The 19,725-nt window shown below is 37.2% G+C and overlaps 1 protein-coding gene across 1 annotated transcript in view; it reads right to left on the bottom strand.

Annotated features, from left to right (window-relative positions):
- The window catches only part of csmd3b (CUB and Sushi multiple domains 3b), a 553,034-nt gene that overhangs the window by 184,934 nt on the left and 348,375 nt on the right, over positions 1 to 19,725 (bottom strand). The window contains exons 20-21 of the mRNA XM_053491539.1: positions 19,330 to 19,545; positions 18,604 to 18,792 (exon numbers count right to left, since the gene is read on the bottom strand). Of these exons, the coding sequence (XP_053347514.1) occupies positions 18,604 to 18,792; positions 19,330 to 19,545 (405 nt within the window). The remainder of the gene's footprint in view (positions 1 to 18,603; positions 18,793 to 19,329; positions 19,546 to 19,725) is intronic.

Below are 19,725 nucleotides of genomic sequence, written 5' to 3'. Positions count from 1 at the left end.
TCTTTAAAGAGGAGAATAGGTAAGTAACCACTTAAGAACATTATTACACTATAGCATAACTTTATGGTTTCTGCACTGATTTTCTTTGTAGTATTTCTCATTGTACTTACATAGGTTTTAGGAGTTTAGCTACTACATACTGTAATATAGGTAACATTTGTGTTGCATGTACAGTCAGATCATATATATATATATATATACCATACGTATACCATGTATCATAACACTGAAATCTTTAAGCTTTAATTCTAAGGGTTTAATAAAAGTGTGGCATTAACCATTCAGGAAATACAGCCCTTTACATACAGGAAGCCCCTATTTGTAGGGTTCATAAATAATATAGGATCACCTTTATTACTTACTCCTACATATTACTGGTTTATCAGCTTTTAAAAGAGTGAACATGGTTTTGACAAATTAGTTAACTCTTTTTATTTTGAGTGAACAGTTTCTAAAAATGTTATGTTTCCAGATATATAACTTTAAATTAAACATAATTTGCAATATTTGCTATGTTTTTTTTTTCCTCATGGGGTAGAGACTGTGATCAGTGAAAAGTCAGAAAAAACACATTATATTCAATTCAATTTTATATTTATAGCGCTTTTAACAATTGTCATTGTCCAAAGCAGCTTTACACAATCAAAATATTTTTTTTAAGTTTGTATGAAATGTTATTGCATATGAATCAAAATGGTCAGATAGTCCCTCTATATAAATATTATTTAAATGTTATAAATTGAGTTACAGTTCAGTAAGTAAAACAAGTATTTGATGTGTTTATGTGGAATACAGATTAATTTAAGATTCTCCTAATGACCACTCGTTATGTGTATAAAAGCCACCTGACCACAGAACCACTATCTTCCATTTAAAACTTTTCACCATGGGCAAGACAAAGAACTGTCGAATAATGTCAGGGACAAGATTGTAGACCTGCACAAAGCTGGAATGGGCTACACGCTTAGTGAGAAGGAGACAACTGTTAGACTTATTCTAACGCAAATGGAAGAAATACAAAATACCCATCAATCACCCTTGGTCTGAAGCTCCATGCAAGATTTCACACCATGGGGTAAGGATGATCATGAGAAACGTCAGGGATCAGACCAGAACTACACAGGAGGAGCTTGTCAATGATCTTAAGGCAGTTGGGACAACAGTCACCAAGAAACCATTGGTAACATAATACACTGCAATGGTTTAAAATCCTTCAGTGCTGCAAAATGTACAGGCCATTCTGAAGTTAACCAATAAATAATAATGGATTGGGAGCAAGTGCTGTGGTCAGATGAGACCAAAATTGAGCTCTTTGGGATCAACTGGGCACGTCGTGTTTGGAGGTAGAACAATGCAGAACTCGGCAAAAAAAGAAACGTCCTCTGACTTTCAACTGTTTTTACTTTCAGTAAACTTAATGTGTAAATATTTGTATGAACACTAAAAGAGTCGACACCATAAGACATAAACTAAAAATGTTTCCCAATGTGTCCCTGAATGAAGGGAGGCTCAAAATCAAAAGTACCAGTCAGTATCTGGTGTGGCCACCAGCTGCTTGAAGTACTGCAGTGCATCTCCTCCTCATGGACTGCCTATTGTGGACAGTCTGAGCACTGATGGAGGGATTGTGTGTTCCTGATGTGACTCGAGCAGTTGTTGTGGCCATCCTGTACCTGTCACGCAGGTGTGATATTCGGATGTACCGATCCTGTGCAGGTGTTGTTACAGGTGGTCTTTCACTGCGAGGATCAGCTGTCCTTCCTGTCTCCCTGTAGCGCTGTCTTAGGCGTCTCACAGTGCGGACATGGCAATTTATTGCTCTAGCCACATCAGCAGTCCTCATGCCTCCCTGCAGCATGCCTAATGCACGTTCATGCAGATGAGCAGGGACCCTGGGCATCTTTCTTTGGGTTCTTTGGGTTTTTCATAGTCGGTAGACAAGTCTCTTTGGTGTCCTGCGTTTTTAGAACTGTGACCTTAAATGCCTACTTTCTGTAAGCTGTTAAGGTCTTAACGACCATTCCACAGGTGCATGTTAATTAATTGATTATGGTTAATTGAACATGCATGGAAAACATTGTTTAAACCCTTTACAATGAAGATCTGTAAAGTTATTTGGAGTTTTACAACATTATTGTTGAAATACACAGTCCTGAAAAAGGGACGTTTCTTTTTTTGCTAAATATACATACACTCAACAAAAATATAAACGCAACACCCTTGTTTCTGCTCCGATTTTTCATGAGATGGACTTAAAGATCTAAAATTCATTCCAGATACACAATATTATCATTTCTCTCAAACTACTGACTTACTCACCATGTACTACACCACTTAAACCACAACCTCATTCATCATCATGGGAGGAACATGAAAGATACAAGGTGCAGTTTGCAATTAATTTTTAAAAAACCTTCCTTGTAGCACTTCTTCCACCATTACTTTGAGGGTCATCTCACAGGCAGGAAGGGCCCCAAGTCATTTCGCTTAGCCTAGTTAGCAGCTTTAGTAAGATGGGGAGATGGATGGCATTGTCAGCAGGGGAGATAAAAGTGGAGCACAACAATGTGACTCCGTGGGGAAGAACCTAAGACTGTACTGTGTGTCTTACAAGTGGCCTCAGTCTTTTAATGGTATCACCAGTTTTTAACTATGTTGGTCATCACCAAGACCCAAATCAATTCTTCTTATGTAATAGACTTAGAAATAGAAAGGACATTGTACAAATCAGCTAACAATCTAATTGCAATCTACTGTATCTTACTGCTCACCAACCACTTTATTAGGAACACCTATTATTTACATTAAACTAACATTTTTGTTAAATAAAAAGTTGTATTTGCCTAATACTAAGACTGTCTATGATCAGATGATTTGTGTTACATTTTCTTTTTACACAAACATATATAGAGGGTGTAACACCTTTTGAACATGACTGTAGTAGCATTATAGTAGCCGTAACAAGATAGAAGTAGTAGAAGAGTAGAAGTAAGTAGGATAATCATAGCAGTATAGTAACGGTAGGTGTATAGTAGCAGTAAAAGTATAGTAGTAGCAGTATAGTAGCAGTAGGAGTATATTACAAGTAGAAAAAAAACCATAGCAGTTTAGTAGCAGGAAGAGTATAGGAGCAGTAGAAGAATCATAGCAGTATAGTAGCAGTAGGAATATAGTAGCAGTAGAAGAAGTATAGTAGCAGGAGGAGTATAGTAGCAGTAGAAGAAGTATAGTAGCAGGAGGAGTATAGTAGCAGTAGAAGAAGTATAGTAGCAGGACGAGTATAGTAGCAGTAGAAGAAGTATAGTAGCAGTTTAGTAGCAGGAGAAGTATAGTAGCAGTAGAAGAATCATAGCAGTATAGTAGCAGGAGGAGTATAGTAGCAGTAGAAGAAGTATAGTAGCAGGAGGAGTATAGTAGCAGTGGAAGAATCATAGCAGTATAGTAGCAAGAGGAGTATAGTAGCAATAGAAGACGTATAGTAGCAGTTTAGTAGCAGGAAGAGTATAGGAGCAGTAGAAGAATCATAGCAGTATAGTAGCAGTAGGAATATAGTAACAGTAGAAGAAGTATAGTAGCAGGAGGAGTATAGTAGCAGTAGAAGATGTATAGTAGCAGGAGGAGTATAGTAGCAGTAGAATAATCATAGCAGTGTAGTAGCAGTAGGAATATAGTAACAGTAGAAGAAGTATAGTAGCAGGAGGAGTATAGTAGCAGTAGAAGATGTATAGTAGCAGGAGGAGTATAGTAACAGTAGAATAATCACAGCAGTGTAGTAGCAGGAGGAGTATAGTAGCAGTAGAAGAAGTATAGTAGCAGTTTAGTAGCAGGAGGAGTATAGTAGCAGTAGAAGAAACATAGCAGTATAGTAGCAGGAGAAGGATCATAGCAGTATAGCAGTAGAAGATAGCAGTAGAAGAATCATAGCAGTATAGTAGCAGTATAGTAGCAGGAGGAGTATAGTAGCAGTAGAAGGATCATAGCAGTATAGTAGAAAGAGGAATATAGTAGCAGTAGCAGGATAGAAGTATTAGCAGTAAAAGAATTGTAGCAGTATAGTAGCAATAGAACTATAGTAGCAGTAGCAGGATAGAAGTAGTGGCAACAGAAGAATAGCAGCAATAGCAAGAGGAGTATAGTATCAGTAGAAGTATAGTAGCAGCAGAAGTATAGTATTTGTAGCACCAGTAGCATGTCAGAGAAGTAGCAGCAGAATAATAGCACCAATATAGTAACAGTAGAAGTAAAGTAGCAGTATAGTAGCAATAGAAATATATTAGCAGAAGTATAGTAGCACTAGCAGCAGTGACAGTAGCAGCAGTCACTGTCATGTTGTCACGGTAACGCATGATAAATACAGATGATAATATTTTCACAACATTAACTTGTTTAGGTGTTTTTTTTTTTGTTGCACTTTTTGTGTTTTCATAATTTTACAGAAACACGCTCATTACTAATCTTTTAAAGCAGCACTGCTACTAGGTGTTTCATTAGGAGAGCAGAATTTACAGGAGCTCAGTGTCAAGCCAGTGTGTTTACGGGAAAAGGTGTGTTTACAGGAGGAAGTAAATCAATTTAAAAAGTTACAGTAAAACAGGTGCAGTAAAAAAAAAAAAGGTGTATTATGAAGGAATATAACCTTGTGGTTTACAGGAAGAAAAATGAGGGGGAACAGAAAGTGATGAATCTGCAATGCAGTGCTTTTTGGTCAAATGTTCAAATTTCCCAGACAGATAATCAGGCAGGCTTCTACAGACTGATTTAAATTCTGTACACATCGCACCTGTTCTCACTGCACTGAGGAAAACGGGGCTTTTGTGTGTGTGCGTGTGTGTGCGTGTGTGTGTGTGCGCGTGTGTGTGTGTACCCATTTGTGTCTATGCATGTGTACATTTAAGTAGGGAGCAGGTGCAAAGTGGGCTACTATAATCATACAAAATCTTATATACACACAGTCGCCAATCATAGACTCGGGCACAGACACACGCAAGCACGTATGCACACACACACACACACACACACACACACACACACACACACACACACACACACCATTTCCCTCACATAGCCTCATAAGTCTTTTTATCACGCTGTTACATCAGCTTTAACAAGGCATTTCTCCCCTCTTTTCAGTCTGACAGATGGCACAGAGGACCCATTCAGCATCTATGTGGCCAACACGTAATGCACGCTTGATTTGAAAGCTACACTGAGCACTTGGCTCCCTGTCTCCCATCGCCGTTTTTATTCTCCCCTCTCTGCCTCGGCGTGTTGATCTTCATTGAGCATTAAAGCAGGATTAAGCTGGCACAGACATTTATGCTTGATGGTAATCAATGGAAATCCTTTTGTCATTCCTTTACCCTGAAATGAAAAGTAAACTCCTCAATGCCAGAGAGAAATAGGTCTGTGCCACCAGGGGAGTCTAATACCATGCTAAAGCCATCACTCCACAGACATGCTGCCAGCTGATGGAATATTAACGGGGCAATATTGACATTTTTCATGAGCATAATAGGCCTAAAGTTCACCATAACGGCACTATAACCCAATTACACTGATTAGAGGAGTGCTGAGCTCTTATCTTGCTGGAGTACAAAGGCAAAGGCAAATGATTTTTTTTCTTCTTCTTCTTTTTTTTTTAATGAAATAAAGAGAGCAAAGCTTTGTGCACAACTTTATGCTGGCTGTGCCTTCTGTCACTCTGCCACAACAAAACAGAACAGAGAGAGATGAGGGGGAAATACAAGGTCTTGCTCAGCTATAATCAGAGCGCAAAACAGGACAAAACTTCCAATTCTGGGCGCTGATCTGAAATCCCTTAACTTTTTTTCTTTTCTGTGCCTGCGAGCATCTTCTCTGTATCTTGACTCACTCTGATCCAGTGGTAGGCCCTAAATAAACTCCAGAATACCAGAATAGCTCATGCCTGTGAAACACCCGAGTAAGGCATTAGTGCGTACAGACTACGGTACATCTGTGAGTCTGATGAATCCTTTATGTATCAGGACCAATTTGGTTTAAATAACAAATAGCTATAAACAGAGACCCTGTAACTTTCACCTGGATGGTGACGGTGCTGGTTTTTGATCCAGACATTTTTTCCCCTAAACAACAAGATTAAAATATGGGAACACTATTTGAAGTATATACCTTATAACACTTTCATAAGCACCACATGAATGGTTTTTAATGTAACACCGTATGATTTATTTAAGGTGTGTCTTAAAACCAGTGAGATGGCATAAAATATTTTATGAAGTTCTGTATATTACTTTGTATTTACATGGAAAAAGATTCAGTATAAGTCCATTGTGCTGCTGAATAATTGAGGTTTTTTTTTTCCTTTGGAAATTATGAATTTGCCATTATTAATGGCACATATTGAGAAATCTAGTCTGCTGTCCAATGTAATGTCCGCTGTATCTACTGTACATACGTCCAATAGGAGCAAAGCATTATAATGTCCCTAAGATGAAATTTAAACTTGTTAAGAAGTACCATTCCAAATTCCCACTGTTTACAGAGCCTGCCAAATAAATTGTTTTAATGCCCTCAGACTTAAGTGGTGCTCAAATTAGCATTTATTACACTGCTCTAAAGCACTATGTTTACATTCTACAATGTGCACAAATTAACTGGCATCGGTCGGAGGTTTAAAAAATAATGATCAGAATATATTTAAGTAATAATTAAGCGTAATCTTTTATGCTGGGAATGGACGTGTTAATGATGCTAGTATGAGATGAGAGGTAAGTGGACAAGGCTTCCAAGACTGGAATTTATTTATATTTTACATATTAATTTATATATATAAATAATAATATGCATAATATGCATTATATATATATATATATATATATATATATATATATCACAGTGGTAACACGGTTTATGAGTATTGCGCAAGACATGCAAAGATTTGTAATAAATTTTGACTTGAAAACCGAGCATTGTCTTGGTTTATGAGCACCAAGTATCATGCTTCACACATGCGCTTCTTGTTTTGACCCCAAGCGTCACGTGAACACAAGTGAGCCAACGGTTTTTCTCTCTCTTGCGCTGCGGAATCGTCTCCCCTGCTGGGTCTTAATGCTCGTCACTTACTGGTATAATCAACATCCGTGCACGCGTGTACTGTTTACTATAACACTGTGACCCCGTGTGTGTGTGTAAAACATATTTTATTATTATTTATTTATTTTAAGCATGTGTGTACAGCGCGCGTACTGTTTCTGTTACTGTGGTGTTTGTGTGTGTGTGTGTGTGTGTGTGTGTGTGTGTGTGTGCGCGAGCGTAATTTGAGATTGTGGCGGCTATGCGTGTGTGAACCCTCTTCATACACACACACGCCCACAGAAATTAAGGCGAGAGACACACACTCTGCAGAGGTAAAGTGCTGGTCCATTTGTTTGTTTTACTTTACAGCAGTGATTCTGTTAGTTTGTGCTCACACGAGTGTCATTAGCGATGTTTTTTGCTCATTCTCAGATAAAACAGTGAAGCGAGAGAGAGACGTTGATTTATGACCGCTGTTTACGGAAGTGTAGTCCAGTGTGGGAGATGTATTGTGGGAAATGAAGTCCGGCGTGGGTGGACGTGAACGCGAGATTTAAGTTAGAATATAGAGCCTGAGTTTTGTTCTTCAGTAGTTTTTTTAGTTGGATTTAAGTGCAGGATCCACCCGAAAGTTTGTAATATAACCTGACAATGCAGAAAATAAAAGAACGGGCATGCATCAACGGGCGTTTGTCGAAATCTTATCATCATTACACGAAAATGAATTAATGGGCTGTTACGCTGTCGCGAGTTACATTAAAAAAAAGGTTTACGAGTGTTTTGGAATACGAGCCCACTTCCGGAACGAATTATGCTGGTAATCCGAGGATCCACTATATGAAAATGCATATTATTATTTTTCTTATATATAAAATTTATAAATAACTGGGACAGTACTTGCAAAAACTGTTTTTTCAAGTGCATTTGCAAAACCCATTAAACACTATGATGAAACTGGCCCTCATGAAGACCTTCCCAGGAAAATAAGAAATAAATCCTCCAGAGAAGTTAATTTACCAAGTTACTAACTTCAGGAATCACCAATTCTCAACAAATGTGGCAGAAACATACTGTATCAACATATCAATTGTTCAAAGAAATTAAATTATTGCATATTTTGGACAACTATAGCATTGTTTTACAATGTAGAAAGATAAAAAAAATTTATATGTCCCTAAGATTTTTTTATATATAGTCTCTAGTTTTATATATATAGTATATATATATATATATATATATATATATATATATATATATACTTGGACCTACTTGGAACCTCTGTAGTCCAACTAGAGACTGTGAAGGCCAATGGTGAACATTGTATAAATACTGTATACACACACACACACACACACACACACACACACACACTTAAATTAAAATATGTTACTGTATGTGTGAAGCAAATTAATTGTTATTAACAGCTCTCAGTGGAACAAGGTACTTTACGGTGCAACAGCCATTCGTTAACATTTTTACATTTGTCTTAGCAACAGCAAGTCTAGGTCCTAGTCACATCATCATTTATATTCAGTCCAAGCAGGACAAAGCTGTGCGTGCACTATTTTGCTTTTGTGCACTGAAGCTTCACTTGGCATTTTGCTGTCTGATTTAAACCCTTTTTATCAAATGAAGAGTTTGATTGAAAAACGTGATAAATGCCATTTTTGCCATTTTTCAATCATGTTCACAAATTCTTTTCCCCAGGCACATAATGTTGTTTAGAACAGAAAATGCTTTTGTTAATTTTTTTAAAAAAAATCACCGTATCTTCTTCTCTTAGAGGCTTAGAACTAGAATGAGCACTGGTTTCACAACATTTGTGAGATGTGATGCACTTCATAGCAATACTTACAGAAGAATATATATATTATGCAGAGAGGTGATGCTACAACACTCAAGAGACATTTGGGAGGGGCAGGGCTAGACCTAATGGGTGCTCCTCTTTACTCAAGCAACATATTATATATTTTTTCCCTTGAAAGTCTGTTGCATGTACAAAACATGCTAATGTGCTATACAATAATATTATAATACAACAATGCCTTAGATGAAATAATTCAGTTTGTTTGTATTGCATATTTACAGTATATAAAGTTAATAAATAACTGGGAGAGTTCTTGCAAGAACAGTTTTGTCAAGTGCTTTTGCAAAACCCATTAAACACCATGATGAAACTGGCTCTCATGAAGACCTTTCCAGGAAAACAAGAAATAAAACCTCCAAAGAAGTTCATTTACCAAGTTACCAACCTCAGGAATCACCGATTTACAACATACAGTATGTAGCAGAAACATACTGTATCAACATATCAATTGTTTAAAGGAATTAAATTATTGCATATTTTGAGCAACTATAGCATTGTTTTACAATGTAGAAAGATCTAAAAAAAACAAACAAAAAAAAAAACAGGAAAGATCATTGAAACTTTCGACTGGTACTGTATGTACTGTATGTGCAGTTATTAGTGCCCGAACAGACCTTATACAGCACATGCCTCCACTACTGTACCACTCTCATCAACTACTGAAATGAATCTGAAACTGTTAGAGGAAAAGGCTGATAATGCATTGTAAACTCAACTATTTGTATTCTTTGTAGTGATTTTGTAATTAAAAAAAAGCTTTGTGTGCAACAAAGCTCATCACATTTTTTTTCCTTGTTCAAATTTGCTGCCAGTGAGTCACTACAAAACATAATCAAAGCATGAGTTTGCTATATTTTCTACCAAGATAGTATTGATATTGCCAAAACACAACCCCAGGCTAATTTATCAATTGTGACAAAACTGTGGGAGGTTGAATTTATAGTGTTTTGTGAAATCATACAAAATTCACACTGACAAAACCAAAACAGCTCTGAAATAATATTTTGAAATTTGTGCTTTTTTTTTTAAATCTGTTTTGTCAGTCAACAATACATGAAACATTATTTAATAGCTTGTAATGCTGGCTTCTATTAAAAAAACAAAACAAAACAAAAGGAGAAAAAAACCTTTAAAAATGGTGATACTGTATCTCATTTTGCATCCAAACTGTTCAAATACACTTTTAATAAACACGACTATTTAATAAATGATGTTAGATTACAACAGACAAACATTATTTTGTCTAAATTGGCTTGTTGGGCATTTATTTTTTATCTTCTATTGCAAACTTCATATTTCTTTTAAGTTCAAAGTAAGGGCACATTTTGCACCCCACATTCTCCTTAGGGTTAAATTATTTAAACAAACCAATTCACTAAGTATATAAACTTTTTCTATAAATCTAAGGAACACATTCTGCACTACAGACGTACTATTTATGCTAATGTTATTTTTATGCAGTAAACAGAAGAAGCTTGCAAGCTTGACCTATGCTATATTCTTCCACTGTTTTTACACCTTTCATTTCTTTTACTAAGACTGAGACGAGTGCAAAAGTTTGCACCCCCATATGATATAAAACGGTACAATTTCAAGAACCTTTAACTGTAAAACTTCAAACCAGTATCTTGCGAACATGATGCAACCCACACACACACACAAGGTGTAAAATCAACAGAAAACCTATTTGGAAAACGTCCAAAAGCAAGAGTGCTGTGAATTTTTATGACCTTGCATTCTATAGATCCGATCTAGAAAGGAAATGTCTGAAGAAAGGAGTCGTAACAGAAATCTCAGAACAAATAATAGAACTATTATTAGCTATCAGGACACAAAAGCTGGATAGAAAATATACAGTATAAGGTGTATGAGTTTTTCAGAAATATTCGTTACATTATCAAGGCACTGTTGAACGGAAATCATTTGGAATTGCTTAATTTTTTGTTTTATTGTTGTTTATGAATATCTGGTAATTTTGTTATTTGTAATAATAAAAGAATATCTGCAATCTGTACACTCAAATGCATTGTTAGTATAAGAGAATTAACATATCTCCATTAGTTTAACCTAATATTTGTACCTGCTTCTAGGCTTAGGAAAGTGGTTCAGCTTAAAGTTCTCTCTGCGCACGGTTTATCGAGTAAAATATGTAAGTTGAAATATAAATCTCTACACAGCCACAATATTTTACATTACTCTCCCACAGTTTGCTCCCACGCACATTGACATGGTTCATAAACAAATAAAGAGGAATTATCGTACTGAGAATCTTAAATCATGACTTCTGCACATTGCCCCCATCTGCTGTGCTTGAAAGGAACCATTTCAACCTTTTTCCCTCCTCCTCTACTCTCAAATGGTGAGCCATTGTTTGTGCTGTCTTTGTTTTTCATGCATCCATCAACATACCCACCGAATCACACCAATGTACTTTGCCCAATAGAAATGTCACCATGATCAACTATAATTATACCTCATCTATCTTTGACTGGATAGTGTGTGCCGTGATGGTTTCTCTTCTGCCTGTGGCTATATTAAGTAAACGAAGTGATGCATCATGTTCAGCAGAATAACACACGTTACACAATGATGCCCTTACAGCACAGTTACCGCTGTGTGTAAGATATATATATATATATATATATATATATATATATATATATATATATATATATATAAATAAATAAAAGACTGGATTTTTCTATACGCCATACTTAATGTCATTTCTTGTCTTCCCAAGACCTACAGAGTATTGATTTTTATAATTTGTAGGTCCAATCTAAAGTATGTATAAATATGTACAAAAAAAAAGTATGTATAAGTATGTATGTATCTATAAAATCTAAAGTATGTCTTTCAAAATGCATTTTCTCAAAATGTCTACATAGATGGGGGAAATTTTTGTAATTAAGCAACTACATAGACAAGACCAGCTGAGTTCATCATAATTGCCTACAATGACAGGAAAGGATGTTTTATAACTAAAGTTAGACTTTCTTTTGGCTGCTCCAGTCAAGGTGTTGCCACAGCGGATCATCTAATTACATTTAATTTAATTTAATTTAATTTAATTCAATTTTATTTTTAGTTGACATTGTTACAAAGCAGCTTTACAAAATCAAAAGAATTATTTAAGTTTGTATAAAATGTAAATGTGTATGAATCAAAATGATAAGACTGTCCCTGGTGAGAAAGCAGAGGACGATGGAGACAGTGGCAAGGAAAACCTCCATGAGATGGTAACAGAAAGAATCCTTGAGAGGTACCAGACTCGACAGGGAACCCATCCTCATTTGGATCGTCCCACAAGCCCCACCCCCAATAACCCACCCCCTTTTGTTATTCCTGCTGTTATACCCCTATCTCACCTATGCGGTTTGACTATGCGAGGACCGACGCACGGAAAGATGAAAACCTAATCACAGCGTCAAAACTCACGGTGAATCATGATAAACCGTACCACTGCACAGAACCGCGTAGATGAGATAGGGGTATTAACAATAAACAGATTATGGGCCAAACTTTGCTGAGTAATGATGGTAGAATAATTATAAAGGCCTTGACTACAACAACATGCATGAGGAATCACAAAGGAGTTGATTGCTGATTACTTTTTAAAAATAGTAATTTTGTAATATCATTAGTTACTTTAAAAAGTAACGTCCCCCAACTCTGATCTGCAAGAAACTCCAGTCTTGAACTATCGATCGACTGCAGTCATGAGTCCTCAAAGAACAGCTGTCAGCATCAGCCGAGGACAGGACTATTGTATCTACGTAAAAAAGTGGAACCTCTCCCAGTCACCACACGCATTCCAGACAGACCAGACGGGGCATCCAAGCAACGAGATCCAACAAAAAGAGGGACACCAGAATAAGTCAGACAGGTCAAGAGGGCAGAGGGGGTCTGAATCACTGGCAGCTCAGGAGCGACATGTAGACAGTAGCTAAACACAATATAGATATAGTATAGTATAGATTCACACAAAACTTGGCTTAGGTTTTATGCGGGATGCCCTTTTTGACACAACCCTCCCATTTTTCTAATACTACAGTACATTAAGTGGCTGGGTAGTATGGGGTGGTGGATGATTGACGGCATGGCTCGAACCTGGTTCCTGATATCCCCATACCAACAACCTAGAGATTTAGCCTCCTGAGACATGACTAAAAATCTAAATTCTAAATTTTCCAAGGTATGATTTTTTTTTTTTTTGCTATAGCTGTTAATAAAAGTAAAAGCTGTTTAGGTCTCAAAGACTATACTGCATGTTGCTTCCTGAATTCCTGACACACTATCCAGTAGTTATTGCTGCTCTTCCAGCAGCCTGTTGGGCCTCCCTCATAACTGCCATCTAAATTTGATTAACTGCCTTATAATAGATAGACTGCGAGCTACAACACACTGCACAGCCTCACAGATTAATCCAGGACGTGTAAATTAAAGCGAACAATGAGGAAAACGAACTATTATTTCTCTGTCCAGGATTCATTATCAGCTTTGGATACAACTCCTAAATCTGGTCGGTGTAACACTTTCTCAACAAACATCCTACAGGAACTGACCTTGTAAACAGAAAGAGTTTGAAATGTTACACCTTTTCTCTGTTTTCTTCTTATTGCCTCTGGCATTCGCTATACAGAGTTTGTACCCAACTGATAAAAAAGGGATATTTGTTCTTTAGTAATGTTGAAATCAATAGACAGAAAAGTTAAACCTACTGACACGTGATTGGGATTTATATGTACTTTTTCCATGCCTTAAAAATCCTTGCATTTATGATGTACTAGATAATCGAATGTCTAAGTATAGCCTTAACACATATGATGTTGCTATACAGTACATGTTTTTACCATAAGGATCGTCTCAACTGCAGCACTGACCATGGTCAATTCAGCACCAGGGACAGCTCTGGCCAACAACACAAAGAGATGAGAGCTTAAAGCAAAGCCCCATTGAATTTTAAAGCTAGTGTGAGTCAATTGAATGTGTTAACTCTGCAAGATGGTTGAACCAAAATAAAAATGTAGTTCAGGAAACACAAAAATGCTGCTCACGTGTTATTCTGGTTCTAGACTTTTCTACCAAAATGTGAACAAGTCCGCAGACCTAGCATCAATAATAATAATAATTATTATTATGAGTTTTTATTATTTTTTAAGCCATTATTATGAGCTTATATAAGGGCTGTCAATATTGATGCATTAATGCATGTGACTAATGTAGAATTTTTATAAAATTAATTTTTTAAAGCATTACCAGCATACTTTTTTTGATGTGAATTAATTATACAAACAAGTTTGACCCTAATAGCTTCCCATATATTAAATGACGCGCGCGCTCACCCGCACACACCCGCACACACACACACACACACACACACACACACACACACACACACACACACACAAATAAAACATATTTTCAAAGCCCCACATTTAATAGACTTATAATAAATATAAGCCATTCATGATAGAACTGCTGATGGATCTCTCTAAAAGTTCTTCAAGGTTCCTTCAGCTGTTTTATGGGCTTTCAGAAAGGTGTTACTCAGAATACTGTGTAATGGTTTCTCTTTTCTACAGTATAAGAGAAACCATTTGGGGTAAAGTTTTACTTAGTGATTCTTAAAGGTGAAACAGGTCACAAGCACTTGGACACTCAGGCAATCTATCCGTCCATAATGAACTGATATAAAACCTTAAGAGATTTAGGTGATAAATCTTGGGGTTGTTATGGCCAAGCTACCATCTATCATTCTCTCCTCATATTGCTAACCAGACTCAGGCATGCAGGCTTCTCTTTTAAATTATCAAAATGCTCCAGACATTTTTTCCTCTCTCCATAGAAGCCACTTACACTTTACTGTGTGCTTGTTTGGTCTCCTGTCATCTTGAGATTGGACTATGGCAACTTGCTCTTGGTAGGTCTTACCCAGCATGTGATCAGATTCTTTCTCCAGAATGGATCTAGCATGATTTGTTTTTATTCTTTGCCAGATAACCCTATAGTTGAACTCCATCCACTGGATACAGGCTGGAAGCTGAGTCAAAACTCTGGTGATTGCCTACAAAGCCAAAAACAGGCAAGCTCCAACCTACCTGCAGGAACTAAGAAAATAAGCTTCGTACAACCCTCTAGCTCAACATGACCCACCATTTCTCAAGGTACATGACATGCATTAAGACTCTTCTCTGTACAGCACCGAGGTGGTGGAGTGAAAGTAAAAAAAAACACCTTACTCACAGCTGCACAAACTCATACTGACTCACTTCTAAACTGGATAGTATTTAAAGATCCTGGACTATTTGTACTAGTATAAGGATATATTGCATTCACTTTTATGGCATTTGGCAGACGGCCTTATCCAGAGCGACTTGCAGAAGTGCTTTGAAATCTCTATCAATTCATATATCCCGATCCTGGTTCAGGAGATCATGAAGTACACCAAGAGTCTACACTATCAGTCTAAGAAAGCCTTGGCAAGGTAATACAGTGTGTGTATATTAATAACATATGTGATTAAAGAGCAACAACAACAAAATATGTGATTCATCTAAAAATTTTAAAGCATTGGATTTTTTTCATGCAAATTAATCATATGATGGAGTTTCACCTTAATGGCTTAACCACAGCCTATGTGATAATGGCATGTTTAACGCGGATAATAAGATGACTGAGGAAACAGCATCAGGTGTACTGAACGCTTCATTTACGTTTCATTATAAAAGCGTCTAGATGGAAGTTTGGATAAAACTTTAAAAGTTGTGTGCTTGAGGTACTTTCAAGGGGAACTATTTTTACAATAAAACTTTAAACATGAGATGTGGGCGCATTGGCTCAGGATCCAGGTTGTGAAATTTCAGGTCTGAGTATTTCAGTTTGAACCCTCCCATTAATAGATCGCCACGCCCCATACTACTCATCCACTGCATGCAGTGCCAATCTCATTTAAGTAATATTAATTTAATATTTGTTAAACGTTGATGTTTGAGAAACTATAAAAATGCATAAACTTAGTTTCCTCTTACCAGTTTGTCATGCATTTTTTTTAATCTAACATTGCACATTTATAATCCAAGAAAATCTTAGTATTTTAAAATTGTGATTAATCGTGATTAATCACAAGACTGCGATTAATCGATCGACAGCACTATAATAAGGTGACAAATGTCACAATTTCTTTCCCACAGTTTTGATACATACAATAAAGCACTTGCATAAGACTGCCTGTCAAAGGCTGTGACTGTCAATAAGAACACGTCATGTCACTGATCTATTTTGGTACGTCGAGCAATGTTAAAATCACAAATCAACTTTTTGCTGTTTAAATGTCATTTCATTGCATTATGAAGAAACATTTTCTTTTTGAAGAATACACATATAAAAAGTGACATGGCTGGTTTGAATAAAGGTGGATTTAGACTTTCTTTTTATGTCAAAAGAGAAAAAAAGCCCATCGAGTAACCTGTAAAAACGATTACACATTATTCTAATCATCACTTTGTTTATTCTCTGTCTTCAGATATGCATGGATAACTTCCAAGAGATGCTGTCTGCGCTTGATGAATGCTTTATGACTGACTCCTATCCCCACTGAGACTGTGCAGTGCCAAGAGCAAATCACTGCATTAGCTCAAAGCAGATGTCAAGCAAGCAGAAACTTGAAGGTGACCATGAAGACATTGCCTCTACAGTAGCTTCGAGTCCAGATTATAGTCACCATGCTAAAATACAGGCTTGCAGGGAAAAAAAAAAAAAAAAACGCGACACCTTGGCATGGCACCCGGCCTTCTCTATGAGGATGCATCCGGAGATTCAGTCATCCTCTCATAATAGGATTCAGCAGTTAGCCCCAGTCAGATTGGATTAACCTACAACTTAACATATTTGACCACCACAGGTCTACCGGAGATCCACAGTAAAGCGTCATCAATCCAGACCTTTCTGGGGTTTTTTTGGGTTTTTTTGTGTTTTTTTTTTAGAACTAACACTGTAATAGAGGTTAATCATACTGTACAGGACCTCCTGCAATATAGCAACCTGTCACATATTCTACTAATGCCTCTGTTTTGTTAATAAATAAATGAATTCATTATTAATCTGTCTTCAGTACCTGACTGGCGATTATCATCATACTAATTAAATCTTACGATATACTTCATTAGGTTTATGTTAGTCATCTGTCGGATAAATACCCTTGTATAATTTGTTGATGGAAAATATACATGCAGTATGTTCTCTAGCACTCTAACATCAATTGCGGCCCCTGGCCAACCACGGGTGTTTGTGAGCTCATACAAGCGCAAAATGCGGATACACGTAACTCCGAGTGTGTTACGTCACTCCCAATGTTGCATAGGCAAGAAGTTTAAAAAGGATGCTGGTTGGCTGAAGTCACGTGCCTCAAAGGAAACCTGTGATAGTCTTTGGCCCTCTTTGACTACTAGCTGTAGTTTTAATGAGGGAGAGCCCTAATGACAGGTGGGAACCGATTAAAAACAATAAAACCGATTATTGATTAATTATCAATCATGGACAGTTTATCCATGTGTAGAGTGAAGGCCATCAGAATGAAAAACTAATGAAAAACAAACTGCTAAAAAAGTTGATGCTGTCGATGAAAAAAAGGTACCAGAACACTCACTGCATCACAGCGCGCTACATGTATGTATGGGGCTTAACAGGGAAAGGTCAAAAGTGGTGGATCCAGCCTCCAATTTTCCCAGATCTCAATCCAATTTAGCACTCATGGGATTTTCTGTACAAATTAGTCTGATCCATCCTCATATCTTATAGCACTTAAAGGATCTGCTGCTACTGTAACATCCTGGTGCCAAACACATCAGCAGGTCATTAGAGACCGTGTGGAGTCATGCGCTGAAAGGTTCGAACTGTTTTGGGTGGCACAAGGGGAACGTACACACTACTGGGCATAATGTTTGAAAATTGTAATGGTTCGAAAATAAAAAAGATTCAAGTTAATTAACCTTAATTACTGCAAAGTACAGTATGTCTTTACAAACAGACTTTCCATATGCAACAAATACGTGATACTGCTTAATAGAGATTTAACCTTCTGGCATTTATCAGCCTGCTTACAACAAAGAGACATATACAGTTTAGTGCCAGCATTCCCTGAAAACTACTATTCTGCTTTTTCAGCTAAATCAGGGATCAGACCAAAAGTGAATAAAATGAAATGCGCTTGATGGAAAAACCATTTCACTGAAAAGGAAAGGACAGAAGAAAAAAAACACGCCTTTGTTATTGGTAGCGCTTACTTTCTGTCTGCATCGACATGTATCTACTGTAGGTAAACTTGCGAAAAAACCTTGAAGAAAATCCCAAACCAAAAAAAAAAAGAAGAAGAAGGTGGCATAATAATCATATCATTAGTCAGTAAAAAAAATAAATAAATAACTTGCTAATTAGGGGTCACTTAATGATGAAGCTGATAAAAATAATAGAATATTTTTTTATAAACATTGAAATGTTTACTGAGACATTTAAATCATTAATGATATAAATAATGTAAGTGATTATTTGAGTATAGTAATATTCTGGTTATATTTTAATTCCGTCTAGAATTCTAAAATGCATGATAAGTCCATGTGGTTCAGTCTGCTCACTCTGTTTATATAGAAGATATTAAGGAAAGAAAGTGGTTGACAACGTACCCACACACCTTGGCAGAGGTGCGCTCCACATGCGCCGGCCCCCTCCCAGGCAAATGATCTCTGGCACCCCCTCCAAACGGTAGCCCATGTTGCACGAGAAAGTAAGCGTATCTCCGATATCGAAGCTGTAACCATTACGGCGGCCGAACCGTGGCATCCCTGGATCCTCACACGGCTCGAGATTGTACTCTGAGTAACATAGGCATTAGACGATTAACATATATAACATATTAAAACCTTGATTGTTTTTTTATTATTACTATATGTGTGCCATGCCGCTACAGTACGTACAGTACTCTTTTGCAGGTTCTACACTGCTTCTAATTGAAATGTCTACATTAGCATGTTCCTGCTGTCCACTGGGAGAGTTATAAATCTACATTTGCATAAATCACCATTAGCAGTTAGCGAGTAAACGCAGGTGATCCCATAAGAGGAGCTGTAAGGAGTCTGAATATGAATATGGCACAAAAGCTCTGGTTTCGGACATAAAAATAATGCCTTCTGACTATTAAGCATATAGCAGTCCATTAATTATAACGATAAACCCAAGGAAAGCGACCTGTACCCAGGAGCGTATCAGACGTCACGCACCAACAGCAACTTCATCAAGTTTTCCATGTCTAAGCTAAGTCTGCAAGGACAGAGCAATGTTGTGTGAAAAGTGCTAAATAGTCAAGACAACTCAGCCTTAGTCATAGTCAGACAACTGCGCGCAGGACGAACCTGAGAAAGTGATGTTAAAGCCCTCGTAGGAGATGGAGAAATCTGAGATGAAGCGCAGCTGGGCCTTGAAATTGCCATAGAGACCTGCATTGATGGACGACGGCAGCTCGGAGCCCGTGAGCCGAGCGAGAGGCTGCACGAAACTCCCGTTCTCCGTGATGAGCAGATAGTCGTGGTGGTCCTCGAGATGAAAGGTGTTAAAGTTGAACTGGACTCCTGTTGGGAAACAAAAGAAATCAAAGACATCAGTTATCCAATAGGTATCCATGATACCTGTGATTTATCAGATCAACCTGCTCAGGTTTCTCAAAAAAGCCTTCAGGTGCCAAAAAGAAACATCTTTTATCTTTACGTTGAAGGTGAGACCCTTATAAAGAGCCCCAAGGTTACGCTTGT

The sequence above is a fragment of the Clarias gariepinus genome, chromosome 3 (assembly GCF_024256425.1).
Source record: "Clarias gariepinus isolate MV-2021 ecotype Netherlands chromosome 3, CGAR_prim_01v2, whole genome shotgun sequence".
NCBI classification, from domain to species: Eukaryota; Metazoa; Chordata; class Actinopteri; order Siluriformes; family Clariidae; genus Clarias; species Clarias gariepinus.
This window is presented reverse-complemented; position numbering and strand designations above follow the sequence as displayed.